The sequence below is a fragment of the Ixodes scapularis genome, unplaced genomic scaffold (genome assembly GCF_016920785.2).
Source record: "Ixodes scapularis isolate PalLabHiFi unplaced genomic scaffold, ASM1692078v2 PGA_scaffold8__174_contigs__length_109621045, whole genome shotgun sequence".
NCBI lineage: Eukaryota > Metazoa > Arthropoda > Arachnida > Ixodida > Ixodidae > Ixodes > Ixodes scapularis.
In genome coordinates, this window is record NW_024609883.1 from 30,457,470 (window position 1) to 30,473,249 (window position 15,780).

Sequence of the window (15,780 nt, forward strand, 5' to 3'; positions counted from 1 at the left end):
TATTTTGAGTTATTTGATTGTGTGCAGAGTGTTGGCTTCACATGGCTATTATTGGCTATGTGATCATGTTTATAATTTATATGGTAGATTTGGGGTCCAAATGACTTCCGTGACTATCAATCACTATCAGTCACTATTTAGACTTATTCGTTGTGTGCAGACTGAGTTGGCTTCCAAAGTCTACTATTGGCTATACATTCATATCTATAATTATATGGCAGATTTAGGGTCCAAATGACTTCTTGTGATTGTGCATGATTATCAGTCAATATTCCGAGTTATTTGATTGTGTGAAGACTCAGTTGGCTTCATATGGCTATTATTGGCTATATGATTATATTTATAAATTATATGGCCGATTCGGAGTTCAAATGACTTATACTGACTATTAATGAATATTGGTCAAAATTTTGAGTTATTTAATTGTGTGCAGGCTGAGTTGGCTTCCAATGGCTATTATTGACTATACAATAATATATTTTTTATTTATATGGCAGATTCGTGGTTCAAACGACCTCTAGTGACTATCAATGGCTATTAGTCACTATTGCGACTTACCTGATTGTGTGCAGACTGAGTTGACCTAATATGGCTATTATTGGCTATATGATTATGTTTATAAATAATAAGGTGGGCTTGGAATCTAAATGACTTTAGTGACTATCAATCACTACCAGTCACTAATTCGACTTATTTGATTTTATACAGGCTCAGTTAACTTCCAATGGCTACTGTCGGCTATACAATCATATTTTTATTTATATGACAGATTCGGGGTCCAAATGACTTCCAGAGACTTTCAATGGCTATTAGTCACTAATTCGACTCACCTGATTGTGTGCAGACTGATTTGGCTTTATATGGCTATTATTGGCTATATTATCATGTTTATAAATTACGTGGCGGATTTGGGGCCCAAATGACATCTAGTGACTGTCAATGATGATCAGGCACTATTTCGACCTATTTAATTTTATGCAGACTTAGTTGGCTTCCAATGGCTATTATTGGCGATAGGCATCTGTTGACCTGGTTGGCTCGAATTGCTAAAAAATGGCTATTAGTGCTAATTGGTCACAATATTCTGCTATTTTATACTTATGAATGAAAATGGCTTCAAGTGGCTATTGTTAGCAACAGCATATCATCTTAACAATATCACCTTATATCGCTTCAGAATGAACATTAGTGACAATTAGTGACATAGTATTCATGATGTTTTCAATATGAATGGATTCAAGTGTCTACTATTATTGGCTATGGGCAGTTCTTGGCCAAATCGGCTTGAAATGGCTATACATGTCTGTCAGCGACTATTATTGGCTATTTATGCAATTGGAGTGTGTATAGATTTGAATGACTTCAACTGGATAATATGGGCTGTAGGCATCTAATCCTGACTTTGTTGGCTTGGATTGGCTATTATTGGCTATAATCATCTGTTCCTGACGGATGGCTTGAATTGGCTACAAATGGCTTATAGCGAGTTCGTTTCACGGCACTCGTGCCCACGCGTGCCCACTCGCAGCGTGGAACGGGTTCGTTTCGGTCGGCACTCCACGAGTGGTTGCACTTTCCGTGTTCGTTTCAGCGCTGACACCCCACGCGTGCATGCACTCGCTGCACCGAGAAAATCGGGAGTGCGCCAAAATGCAATCCCGTCATGCCTCGCTCCGGTGGGGCCGGCGAGGAGCGGGAGCAGACGACGAGGGTTCGTCTGCTACGATGTGTCGCGGAACCGAACGGAAAAAAAAAGTATTTCTGATAGAAATCGCGTCCTGCAGGAAACAAAATCAAACGCGAGCTTGAATTGTGAGCGTCTGCTATTTCACGGAGGAAGCAATTGGCAACCCTTGATTTATTTGCAGGTTTTAAATCGCTCTGTTGCCGTATAACGCTGAAATATACCAGTGTGTAAAGAAATGCTCAGAACAAACGCAACAGTGGCCCCCGAGATGTCGATCACCATCCGTGTGCGGGTGAAAAATTTAACATTTGTCGATAAAACTCCCCCAGCAGAAACCTCTGACTGCCCAATAAGCATCAGAGAAAGCTAAAGATGGTGACTTTACCCGAGGATTGGGCAACATCATCATGTTTAACATTTACCTACGCAGCTAACTTGCCTTGTTGTATTTTGTTTGAGAAAGCTCTCGTTCTCGACGCCCTCACCAAGGCTAATATCTAATCCACCTATAATGACGATCCAAATCGAAAGTCCCAGTTTTGCTGGATATTCCAACAGGTTAGTTTTAAGCCGTACCCTTTCAGTGGTTCACGCATAATACCATGCTCAAACGGATCAAGCTTCTGCTCGGACACCATCATCACTTTTCTTCAGTGTAAACGGTTATAAGGATTGAAAGATCGCAACCAGCTGCTTTGTAGAAAGCTGGTTGCGGAAATTTACGCCGTCTGTAACTATCTCTACGGCAGCCGAGCTGCTTGAAGACATCGCAACTATAAACTACAGGTTGCAGTTGCCAACGTTTGTAGATAAACGTTGGTAGCGACTGCATTCTCGCGTCCCCACGTGTCACTCGGAACAGAAAGGCGCTAGTTTCGGTTTGAAGTCGGTACCTTTTCTACAACATAGATGGCAGCAGCATCAGTCTTCTGCACTCGGTGCATTTGGCGAGTTCGTTTCAGTCCAGTTTTCCGTGCAAGACTCTGCGAGTGTGATGCATTCTGGGAGAGAACTCGAACGGTGCCAGTGCGTGTGAAACGAACTCGCTATTAAAGTGACTAGTATTTATGATCAGCAGCTATTTCTTTGTCCACGAATTGAAATGGCTTCATGTGGCTAGTTTTGGCTGTTACCATCTATTTTTACCATACTGGCTTCAAATGGCTATGAATGGCTATTAGCATGTATTTTTGTTAGATTGGCTTGAAATGGCTATACATGTCTATCAGTGACTATTATTGGCAATTTATGCGATTGGAGTCTATAGATTCGAATGGCTTCAACTGGATATTATTGGCTATATGCATCTATTCTTGACTTGGTTGGCTTGGATTGGCTATTATTGGCTATAATCATCTGTTCCTGACCTGGGTGGCTTGAATTAGCGACAAATGGCTTAAAGTGACTAGTATTTATAATTAGCAGCTATTTCTTTGTCTACGAACTGAAATGGCTTCATGTAGCTACTTTTGGCTATTACCACCTATTGTTTACCAGATTGGTTTCAAATGGCCATGAATGGCTATTTGTGAATATAGTTGACAATTCTTGCTATTACGGTAATTATGATTGAAAATGACTTTAAATGGCTATTATTGGATATTAGCACCTATTTTTACTAGATTGGCTTGAAATGGCTATACATGGCTATCAGCAACTATTATTTACAATTTATGCAATTGGAGTGTGTAAAAAATTTAATGACTTCAACTGGATATTATTGGCTATAGGCATCTATTGTCGACTTGGTTGCTTGGATTGGCTATTCTTGGCTATTATTGGCTATAATCATCTGTTCCTGACCTCGGTGGCTTGAATTGGCTACAAATGGCTTAAAGGGACTAGTATTTATAATTAGCAGCTGTTTCTTTGTCTACAAACTGAAATGGCTTCATGTGGCTAGTTTTGGCTATTACCATTTATTTTTTACCAAACTGGCTTCAAATGGCTATGAATGGCTATTCGTGAATATCCACTGATTGGCTATAAATGGCTGCTCATGAATATCCATTGAATAGCTATGAGTGGCTATTCATGAATATCCATTGAATGGCTATAAATGGTTATTCATGAATATCCACAACTATACTTCCTATAGCCATTGTTAGCCCATTGAAGCCAATCTGGTAAAAATTAATGATAATAGCCAACAACACACAACTAAAAGCCAGTCCAGTTCGTAAACACTAAAACTGCTCATAACTATCAAGACTAGCCGCTAATAGCCATTTGTAGCTATTTCAAGCAAATTTAATAAAGAATAAATTCTTATAGTCAATAATAGCCACTTGAAGCCAGTTTCGTCCATAAACAGTGAAATACCACAGAATTGTCAATTATACTCACTAATAGCCATTGCAAGCCATTTGAGGCAAATCTGGCCAGAAATAGATGCTAATAGCCACCAATAGCTAATAAAAGCCATTCCAGTTAGTAAACACTAAAACACCCATAAATATCAACGCTAGTCACTAATAGCCATTTGTACCCATTTTAAGCCAATCTAAATGCTTATAGCCAGCAATAGCCACTTGTAGCCAGTTTCATCCAAAAACACTGAAAAAGCCCATATAATTGTCAATTATACTCACCAATAGCCATTGCAAGCCATTTGAGGTGAATCTAGCCAGAAATAGATGCTAATAGCCAACAATAGCCACTAAAAGCCATTCCAGTTAGTAAACATAAAACCTGCTAATAAATATCAACTCTAGTCACCACTAGGGGTGTCGCGAACCGGCCGAGGTTCGAGTTCGACCTGGTTCGACTTTTTCGAACTTTTCGTGAAAATTTCGACGAACCTTGTATTGAGGTTCGACTCGTGTGCGCATGCGCGACAGGCTGGCCAGTTGGCTTCGGATTGGATGGTAATGGCTAATGGATGAATTAAGGGCACCGCTGGTTGGTTATTTCAGTTAATACAGTACAAAAAAAATTTAGTTATTAACGTCTTTAGTGATTAGAAGTGGTTTCTTTTAATTCCAACTGTTCATAAAATAAAATAACCATTTGCATAAAAATAAATTCTCCAAACCTAGACATGCGTCTATTAAGGTCTGGTCACACTGTCCGCAAAGTCGAACCGGTCGAATCTGGTGAAAAGTTTCGAAGGTTCGTCGAACCGGTTCGACCCAGTCGAACCCCGAAAGTTCGACCTAAAAATCCGGTTCGACAAAAGTTCGCGACACCCCTAGTCACCACTACCCATTTGTAGCAATTTTAGGCCAATCTAAATGCTTATAGCCAGTAATAGTCACTTATAGCCAGTTTCATAGAAAAACACTGAAATAGCACATCATTGTCAATTATACTCACTAATAGCCATTGCTGGCCATTCGAAGCTAATCTGGTCAGAAATAGATAATAAAAGCCAACAATAGCCCCTAAGCAACTCCGGTTAGTAAACAAAAAAATCGCTCATAACTATCAACACTAGTCACTAATAGCCATTTGTAGCTAAATCAAGCCATTGCAATAAAAATAAATGCTTATATCCAGTCATACCTCGGCAAACCTCACTCATGAGGGCCCTCACTCACCCTCACTCACCCTCATCTTCACAGGTGAGGTGAGGGTGAGTGAGTTTCTGAACCAGGAAAATTCATGAGTGTGAGGGTGAGTGAGGGCCGTGAGGGCCGTGAGGGCTTTGAGGGCGGTGAGGGCCTTGAGGGCCATGAGGGTGGTGAGGGCCGTGAGGGCGGTGAGGGCCGTGAGGGCGGTGAGGGCCGTGAGGGCCGAGAGGGTGGTGACGGCCGTGAGGGCCGTGAGGGCCATGCAACTCGGAGCAATTCGAATGCGTTTGAAGCGGCTGCATCCAATCAGGGACGCAAAACTTTCACGTGATACCTCGTGCCGGTGATGATGACACCGAAAGACTTGGTTCTGGTTTGAAATCGATCGTTTTTTTGGAAATAAACTGTTTCAGAAAGGTGCATTAGTATTCTTAACGAGATTTAAATGCATAAAAACACGTTTATAACGCGTAATTCTGTCTAAATAGTGCAAGAAAAATAAAATTTTATGATGACGATGGCAAATTGCAGCAATTCGTTGCTCCGTGTGATCGCGGGCGGCCCGTGTTGCTGATGTTGCGACGTAAAGTTTCTGGGCGAAATTGCCCCATCTGAAGCTGGCCTGAGTGGCGTGAGGGCCATCAGTGCGTGAGGGGCGTGAGGGGTGTGAGGGCCGCAAGGGCGGTGAGGCGCGTGAGGGCGGTGAGTGGCGTGAGGGCGGTGAGTGGCGTGAGGGCCGTGAGGGCGGTGAGGGCCGTGAGGGCGGTGAGTGGCGTGAGGGCTATGAGTGCGTGAGGGCCGTGAGGGCGGTGATGGCCATGAGGGCCGTGAGGGCCGTGAGGGCGGTGAGGGCCGTGAGGGCGGTGAGGGCCGTGAGGGCGGTGAGGGCCGTGAGGGCGGTGAGTGGCGTGAGGGCCATGAGTGAGTGAGGGGCGTGAGGGCCGCGAGGGCGGTGAGGGCCGTGAGTGCGTGAGGGCCGTGAGGTTCAGTGAGGGTGAGTGAAGGGCTGAAGGTGAGTGTGACTGTGAGGGTGAGGGTGAGTGAGGGGCTGAAGGTGAGTGTAGCTGTGAGGGTGAGGGTGAGTGAGGGGCTTAGGTAGGTGTGGCTGTGAGGGTGAGGGTGAGTGAGGGCGACCTAAAATGCCGACCTCTGTATCCAGTAATAGCTACTTGTGGCCATTTTCATCCATAAACACTGAAATAGCCCATAATTGTCAAGTATACTTACTAATAGCCATTACTAGCTATTTGAAGCCAATCTGGTCAGAAATATATGGTAATAGCCAACAATAGCCACTTAAAGCCATTTCAGTTGGTAAACACAAAAATCGCTCCTAATAGGAAGCGAGCAAGCCGGCCGTGTCGCGGCGTTCGCCTATTGTTCGCCGCGACCTAGCGGTAGCCGCCGCAGGAGCGTCGGGGAGCAATGGCGACGAACAGCACGGCAGGCAGGGTCCCCGTCGTGATTACGGAGGAATTTAAGGCAGTTACGAATTCGGAAAGTTCCTTCGGTAGCCGGTGCCGTCGGCGCAGAATCATCGGGAAGTAATAGCACCGAACGCCACAGAGGACAGTGGGCGATTACGAATCCGGAAAGCTTCTTCGGTAGCCGGTGCAGAATCACCGGGGGGAAGCAATGGTGATGAGCAGCACAGCGGACCGTGTTCCCGGGGTGATTACGACGGGGTTTAAGGCGGTTACGAATCCAGAAAGCTTCTTCCGTGGTACCAATATGAAGAAGGGAAAACTCGTTCGTGAATGGCCGCGTGTACGACGTGAAGGAGGTCCGTTTCGACGGACAAGTGGATGTCACGGCGCGCCGTACTCCGCTAACAAAATTAAGCGCGCCCGCAAAAAAAATGCAGTAGGCGTTGAGTGGACTGTGGTAATTCTGCACGTTTATTTCTGAATCAGCTTGACAATAACTGGGCGATTTTTTTAGCGTCGTTTCGCGATTCCCACTACTATCTTCCTGTAGGCTGATGGAAACATCCAGGGTAGGCTTAGAGTGGCGACCGCATTCCGCTTCTCAATTCCGGTGAAGTATTTGCCGCATACTTTAGAGTTTGCCGTTGGTGTCGATGCTGTCGCATCGTCGCTAGAATAGAAAAAAAGTTAATTGTATTATTCGTGAGCAGCTTAAACAAAGCGCGAACTGGAAGGGAAGAAACGCCATTAACCTGTATGGACGCACAAGTCGCACCCAGGCCGCGCATTACTCCGCCTCGTACGGCTCCGAAGGGACGATGTAGTACTTCGTGCCGTGCGCGATCTTCGACGTACTGTTGCAGCCGACCACGCAGCAATATTTACGGCTTTCTTGGTGCGGAATAGCCATCTCAGAAATTACAGCGCTAACCCACTACAACGCACAACCAACGCAGCGGCTGGCAGAAGCTCCCCGATGTAACGGACCCGTTTGCCGCTAGGGGCGCCCTGGTCGGGGCTTGAATTAGATGCGCACGGTTCCTATAGCCGCGTCCCACTAGAGCGACAGACAGCAACAAACGACAGCGACACACGACAGCGAGCGACAGACGACACTGACAGACAGCCTGTTTGTCGGAATCCGCCGTCCCACCTGGCGGACACGACGCAGAACACGGGCGCAAGGAAACTTGTTTCCTAGTGGGACTGGAGTTGTCAACAAAACACTTCAAAATACACAAACAAACAGAGTCTGGCGACGCGGTTTTCGTGTTTTGCTCTTTGAGCATAAAACGCGCCGACAAATACGGTGAAAGTGGAGACGATTACTTTATTTCTTGATTAAAGCTTCCGCTTCTCTTAACTTTCCGTTGGCGACTTTCCGTAAACAATCGTGACAATCGACACCAAACTTTTTCCAAACTAGAAATACCCGAATCGCTCCTTTTTTGGGCCGTTCGACGCATTCTAGGTGAGCGCCACGGAGTTTCACGCTGATTTTGAGGATGCTTATAACTTCATATTCGAATGATCGAGGGCAGGCGCTCTTTGGTGGACAGCACAGCATCCCGATTGTCACAGAACCTGATGACAAGTCTCTCGTCTGCCGGAATGGCTTGCCGCGGAACGTTGTGTCCTACTTCATGGTGAGCGGTCTTACTTTGGTCAGTCCTCGCACATGGGTGTATCCATCCTGATGCAGGGGCGCAGACTTCGGCGTCTTGAAGCACCACCTCACGCAACAAGTTTTCGCGAGCAAAACCAGCCACAGCAAATTCCCTTTCGCAACACGACCGCCCGGCGCCAGCCAGCAAGCCGCGCCCGCAACCACTATTTGCAATCGAGGGACCGGAACTGCGGGGCCGGAAACGAGGAGTGGCCGCCAAGAGCCTCTCGTTCCGGGAGGAAGGGTAGAAGGGTGGGAAGGGAGCCAACATAAAGCATAAACGGGCGAGGAGGATACGTTTGTCTCCGAGAGATGTTCCCCTGTGGGACTGCTTGCTGCGCTTCAAGTCCAAGGATAGACAAGAACTCGTCCGTCGTCGATCGCTTGTCGGCGCTTGTCGGCGATTGTCGCCGGTGTCGGTCGTTGCAGTGGGACAGCATCGGCGACACGGAACTTTGTGGTGTCGTCGGACAAAAACCGGTGTTTGTCGCTCTAGAGGGACGAGGCTATAACTGTCAACACTAGTCACTAATTACCATTTATAGCCAAATATTGCCATTGCAATAAAAAATAAATGCTTATAGCCAGTTATAGCCACTTGTGGCCATTTTCATCCATAAACACTGAAATAGCATATAATTTGCAATTATACTCACTAATAGCCATTGCTAGCCGTTTGAAGTCAATCTAGTCAGAAATAGATGCTAATAGCCAACAACAGCTACTTAAAGTCATTCCAGTTTGTAAACACTAAAACACTCATAAATATGAACACTAGTCACTAATAACCATTTGTAGCCATTTCAATCAAATTTATCTAAAATTTTATGCATAAGCAAATAATAGCCGCTTGAAGTCATTTTAAGTACCGAAATAGCACATAATTGTTTAATGATGTCATCAATATGCATCAGCAGCCATTTCAATTCAATCTGGTCAAAAATAAATACAAATAGCCAACATTATCCACTTGAAGCCATTCCATTTCGTAAATATAAAAATAGCTCGAGCAATAGTTATCTACTAATAGCGGTTTGTAGCCATTTGCAGCCAATCTATTCGAAAATATGTGCTTACAGCCACTAATAGCCACTTGAAGCCATTCTCATTCATAAACACTCAGACAGCAGATAATTGCTATTATACCGAATAAGAGCCAATAGTAGCCATTGAGCCAATCTGGTCAGAAATATATTCTAATCGACAACAATAGCCACCTGAAGTCATTCCAGTTTATAGAAAGAAATAGCTCAGTTTTCATTACTCTTAATATTTGTAGCCATATCTATCAAATGTATATAAAAGTGGAGGCTGCTAGCCAATAATAGCCACTTGAAACCATATGCATTCACCAACGCCAAAATCGATAATTGTCAATTATCTCATCAATAGCCATCGGCAGCCATTTAAGGTCAATCTGGTCAAAGAAGATGCTAACAGCCAACAAAAGCTCCTTGAAGCCATTCATAAGAGTAAGCAAATAAAAAAATCACATAATTATCAATAATAATCACTTCTAGTCACTTGGAGTCATTCAAGTTGGTCTCATAAAAAAATTGATGCCTATTGCCAATTATGGTCATTAGAACCAATGGCATCTAATAAGACATGTTTCTGTAGGAATAAAACAAATAAATCGACAAGCTCAGAAAAGGTTAATAATTATTTTGATTGTACAAAATCGCTATAAAACTCCTGACTGGTCTATACAACACACTGCATTTTGACATCAAAATACCAAGAGGTCCAATATCACGAGCTTATGCTCCCTATGCTCCGTCAAAAAAAAAAAAAATTGAAATATTTCATAGACTATCAATTTCTCTAGTGAATCAGACCCACTTGATTCATTTCCGGGGAAAGTGGCGAGTTGTCCACTCCATACCGCCAGGATCGCTTTCTACTTCCGTCTCCCGTTTTACCCCGTAGTTTCCTGTATTATTCTCAACGGTATTTGGTATCAGCCCCGCGATTCGCCGAGCGCACCACGTCGATTGCGGCGATTGACTCTCCCAGGTGTTTTGCGGCAGAAGGCTCGAAAATTCTTAGAGTGAACTGTAGACAGCTTAAGAAACGAAGGGTGTGTCTTATTATGTTCGTGCCTTTGACATTTCTTATTCATCCTTATCATCGTCCTTATTTCTTAACACCTGTCAAAATAAAATATCCCAATCAATCCATCAATCTTATCGGCTCGCAATCTTATTGACTCCGATAATTATGTACTCGCAATTGGCCACACTCCGTGTTTCTTAAGTTGTCAGCAACCATCGGCCAACCTTCCTTCTTATTCCAACGACGCGTCTGTTATCTCCGACGAAGCGAGCCGTCACCTTGCACCCGACAATATCCTCGATGAGGATGATGAGGACGCGCTGGTAGAAGTTGAAGACCAGGTCGTCTCCAGCCTGGTACAGGTGGGGGGGCAGGGCAGCCACGCCCGTGACAACCCTCCAGGCGGCCCACAGCAGAAACATGGGCGCCGCTATGGACAGCACCACGGCGCTGTGGAACGCCACCTTCAGCAGGTCCGTACTGCGAGCGGTGGCGAGCATCGAGAGAGCCTCGAGCCGAGTCTTTATTTGGAACTACACTACTCTATAATGGCGCGCCACTCTGAGCTAAAACAGATCAAACAGACATGCTACAAGATGTTCAGCTCCATCCGCGACGCCGAGGGGATAGCTGAGGACAGCCTGTGTAGAGCCCGCTCTAGCGGACGACGGAGACGACCGATGAAACGCAGGCGAGCGGCCGAGGGCAGACGTGCAACTGCGGCACCAAATGCTAGGGGAATCCAACTTCGCGAAAATAGAATAACCTCGACGCGGACTGGTTTTGCGTATAGTTCGAACAGCTGGGTGCGCCATAACCTCGATGCCTCCTCCCTTCAATTGGAAGGCGTGGTTGGTACCATTCATTGTCGAGAACGTTGTGAGCGCCAGTCGAGACCGCCGTCTCTGCTGTCTCGGTCCGCCGGAGGTAACCCTCTCCCTCCGAAGCGCGTGTGCAGCAGGGAAAGTGCAATTCGCCTAAGATCTCGGACGTTACACGTCCACACCACTAGGACAGACTAGGCGCTGCGTAGAGTAAATAGGTACTCAAGAAGCCTGCTGTTTAATGCAAATGAGCTGAGTAGTAAGTATTCTTATAGTTGGTGGCATGCTATGAATTGAGCAGGAGCTGCACATCCTGCTCGTGCTCGTTTCTTCCGCCAGGCTTTGGCTGCGCGTACGTCGGAGCTTTATCAAAGAGAGAAAGCCTGCGCTGGAGGCGAAACATGTGCTGAATTCTTAACATGTCATGGGCTATAGTAGTGTTGGGCGCTCGCTCTGTTCATTGACACATGGTAGATGCTGCGGTGGCGAGAGGGAGCATACAGGCATAGCCTCCTATATACTGATAGAGCCTGGCAGATCGCCCCGAGAAGCAGCCGCCGAAATGAAAAAGGTGGAGCGGCAGACAACGGATAAGAGAAGAGCCACGTGACTGGCGCCCCGCTGCGCGGCGAGACGCCGGAACACACTTATCCCGAACGAACAAGTGTGTTTCGGGTCCTCGCCGCCGCGAAAACTGTGCGCTGACGTCCAGGTTCTCCGAGAAATGGCTTTTTGATGCTCTGTGCCACCATATCCTAGCGCTCAAAATCTGCGACTGGGCACTCCATGGCTCCGTCATCGAACTGCCAGGCTTTGTGAGTATAGAGGAGGCCATGATACAAAGCGTTTTCATAATTTGCCACGCGCCTTGCGCTCGCCCTTTTGGGAGTGTTGCAAAAGTTATGTTCAGCACGCTCTTTTAATGATTAGAGCTCAAGCACTACATCCGTGGGAAGTTGTCCTGACTCTGAAGTTCAGCCTATAGGCCTATGCCACACTCTGGGAAGCATAGTTCTATACTTTCCTGGAATTGTGTCAAAGGCTAAGACTTACACAAATTACGCCCGAAATATCCTAAACACTTGGACGAGTCTTATGCCACATCAATAACCCCGACAGAACTAGTGCTGCAAGAGGTGCCAAAGGTCAAATGTACTAAGATTAGTCATAATACTACAGAAAATGAGCTCGACAGTGTTTCCCAAGATGGGTGCAGTGATATCGCTCGGACGTTTCCCGCTGACACTAGGATAAATTTTGTGCACCGGCATCACGCGTGCAAGCTCCTGCAAGACAACCAACTTATGAAGCTTCGGGGCTTTACAGATCACTTTTTCAAAGAAGAAATTAACTTTTGAACGAGACATTTTTAATGATTTTAACGCCTTAATGCTGTCAAATAATTGACTGCCATAAGCTGATTTCATCCGCTGAGTTTGATTACAAACACAACTGTAAGTTCTTTGGCAGCACCACTAAGACGTACTCGTCTGTAGTCTCTGATAAACTGTGTCAACAATGTTTAGTTAAATAACGTCTGTCCGGCAATTGTACATGGCTAAAGTGTTTCCTTTCCACAGACAAGTTGAACATTCGAATAGCTTCTGTACAATTTCCTACCCTACATACTTTTAGCTCATTTCGATTCAAATGTGTTTAATTATTTTCTTTACAATTATGTATTTTTATAAATTTGATGACGAGGAGACAGGAAAAAGCTGCGAAAGACCTCGACGAATTCCTCATTTACAATAACCAATTAAATGTTGTTGTTTTTTTTCTGAGAATATTAAAGCGATAGCTGTCATGGGCTCTTTCCGCCACTGGAAGTGACATCTGTTGTCGCCGTCGTCAGTATCGCCAAATGCCCGCCGCCGCAGTATTGTCAGGATTCGATCCCGGGTAATCTGTGTGCGAACCGGGTACGTTACCACAGGGCTACGCCACAGCTTCAACCACGTGGTTTATGCAACGCATTTGTAGAGCACACATGTGTTAGTGGGTCTCGTGTAGCGCCCGCTAGATGGCCACAAATGATGTGACGTCCCGATAGAAAACTCTTTGTCATACTTAATACATTTCAAATGTAATAGAAAACAATATATATTAAATTAATAGCTTCGGCTATGTGGCGCAAGCTGCCGCCCGATTAAAAGGGTTCAGCCTTATCCATCCATCTATACCACCTACAAGACAAGACCTGGGCATCAGGTCGTCATTAGTGGATCCCTGAGCCGCCCCAAGTGGCAAACACCCCGATGCTTGACGAAGGTACGGCGGAATACGACTAAAGTGGCCGTTGTAGCGTCGTCCCCTAATCTATCGACTTTTCCAAAATGGGGCTCCTGGACGGTTTCGTATTCGGTTTTCGTGCGTTTAGAGCGGGATTTGCTGGCCTTCCGAAGCGACGAACATGCGAGAGTTGGGCTGAGGTCTTGCAAATATTCGAATGGTTTGCAGCGTCGCGCTTGCTGCAAGGTGCTGAAAGACGCACTGGCCGTGACGTTCGTCGCAGGAAGAACACTCAAGGGAATGCTCGTGAGAACGAGGCCGAGGAGCTTCGCCGTCAAGACCGTACACGCTGTGTGATCGTAACACCAACGCCAAAAGACTTCGCGGTCACGTGTCGCAGCAATCGCTGTGACTGTACTATGAATGAACTTAGGACTGCTCATTCCTCTTCTAGGAAATATAACTCTAGTCTTGCAGTAATACTCTTCATGTTCTTGTGGACCATGGATCGCGGGCAGACTGCGTATTCGTTTATTTCTCGAGGGCGTTGAAGAACGTGAGTTATCAGCTATTGCAGCTGTTCAAACTGAGTAAAATTAATATATACTCCAATTTTTTTAGCATGAATTGAATGTTGCTTGCTTCACCGTTCACAATGGGGAACGTTGAATGGCTCTAATTTCTAAAACAGCGCTAACTCCGGACTTCCTCAAGGTTCAGTTTTAGAGCCATTAACTAATACGTCTTATTACCGAGGGCTGCTTTTTTTTTTTTTTTTTTTTTTAAAGCTTCGATTTTTTGGGTAAAATAACAAGAACGATGGCAAATGCATTAAAGGGGCAGTCAAGTGGTTTTTGAGTTCGTGTTTTGATAATGACAGCTGAATTTAGACGCCTTAAGTATCCCTAAAAACCAAAAAGTATAGTCATACGGTGATTATTTCTTTAATAAAAATGTAATTGAAGGCCGCCAAACCTCGGATCCATCCGAAAACGAAACCACTCTCATTGGTCGTCGCACGCTTATCAAAAGGATCTCGGGCCAATGGCGTTGGACGACGTTCCGTCGCGCAGTGATCCTGAGGTAGCCGCATCGGCCGAACCTCTTTGTCATTCGAGCTTCGATCATGGCGGAGTTCTCTACGCTCGAGGACCTGACGCCGTTAGAGGTTGAAGTTCTTCGGCGGACAGCCGACCTGGGGACGATTTCCTATGACGCCACTCCGACGTGCGATGTGGGCGATAGCAGCGTTTCGGAGTCATGTTCGGGTTCCGAGGACGACGAAACGCAGACCTTTTCGGGCGTTCTTCGATTTGCGGTTGGGGCAAGTCGTAACCAAACCAACGTTTGACATCGCAGCGTTACCTCTGGTACGTGATGTCAAACGATGTCGCCACGTTGACTTTCACCTCGGGAGAACGGGGGGAAGGCTGGTTCAGACATGTGCAACGAGCGCGTACCTACGACTGCGTCCGTTGCAACCGGAACGACCGCACTGCGCCGCGTCTACACATACCTGTAACCACTACAACAAGCGCAGCGGGTCGTCAGCACGGCGACCGCTTCTGTACGCCGCCGTCAGCCCTGTCAGCGGCCCCTCTAAAAAGGGGACGCACCGCTACTCAATGCCGTAACAGTTTTCTATAGCCTAAAGCTTTATTATTATTTTTTCTTGATAGGCTTGCAGGGTACAGTGGATGAAAAAAAGAAAATAAAACAATGCAGTCCGCCGTCTTGGACGACCACGACTGTAATACACGACATTGCAATAGTACAAATATCGTCACATACCTTTTCTACGATTATAAAAGACAATGTAATCTTAGCAGCGATATAGCAACGTAGAAATATGATTTCGTAATCAGATAGACGTTGCGAGCGTTCAGGATTGCTAACACTAATCACTTTTCTCCGGTGATGAAAACGCGTGAAAATTCGCATCCTTTATACGGTACGCGCTAGTAACACCTTGAACTTGAGCACAGGCATGAAATGCGCCAAATCAGAAATCCGGGCGATGTTCGAGGACACAAATGCTTAGAAAGCACCACTGTAGTCGAAGTAAACAAACACGACGGCACGGGCGTTTCTGCTATCTTGAGAGTGCCGCCACGACATCGCCGCACGAGTAGGTGGATGTTCGCTTCTAGTACGTGCTGGGTTATCATAGCGAAATACGACGAAAATTCACAGTCAAGGATAGCGCTTTTACGCGGAACGATGAGCTTTCACCAGGCCGTCCATTCCGACGATCACCACCGACGCCACGTTTGCGGATAGAAGGAGCCGGCCGGCCTGCAACGCGCGGAGATACGTGCGCTTCCGCGCATCCCTGGGGAACGGGAAATTCACCCCCCGCGGAGGAAGGCAAATAGAA

The 15,780-nt window shown here is 45.9% G+C and overlaps 1 protein-coding gene across 1 annotated transcript in view; it reads right to left on the minus strand.

The window, feature by feature from the left end:
- Positions 1–15,780, minus strand: part of LOC121045782 (1-acyl-sn-glycerol-3-phosphate acyltransferase epsilon) — a 107,155-nt gene that overhangs the window by 38,645 nt on the left and 52,730 nt on the right. Inside the window, exon 4 of the mRNA XM_040499030.2 lies at positions 10,626–10,827. Within this exon, the coding sequence (XP_040354964.2) occupies positions 10,626–10,827 (202 nt within the window). The remainder of the gene's footprint in view (positions 1–10,625; positions 10,828–15,780) is intronic.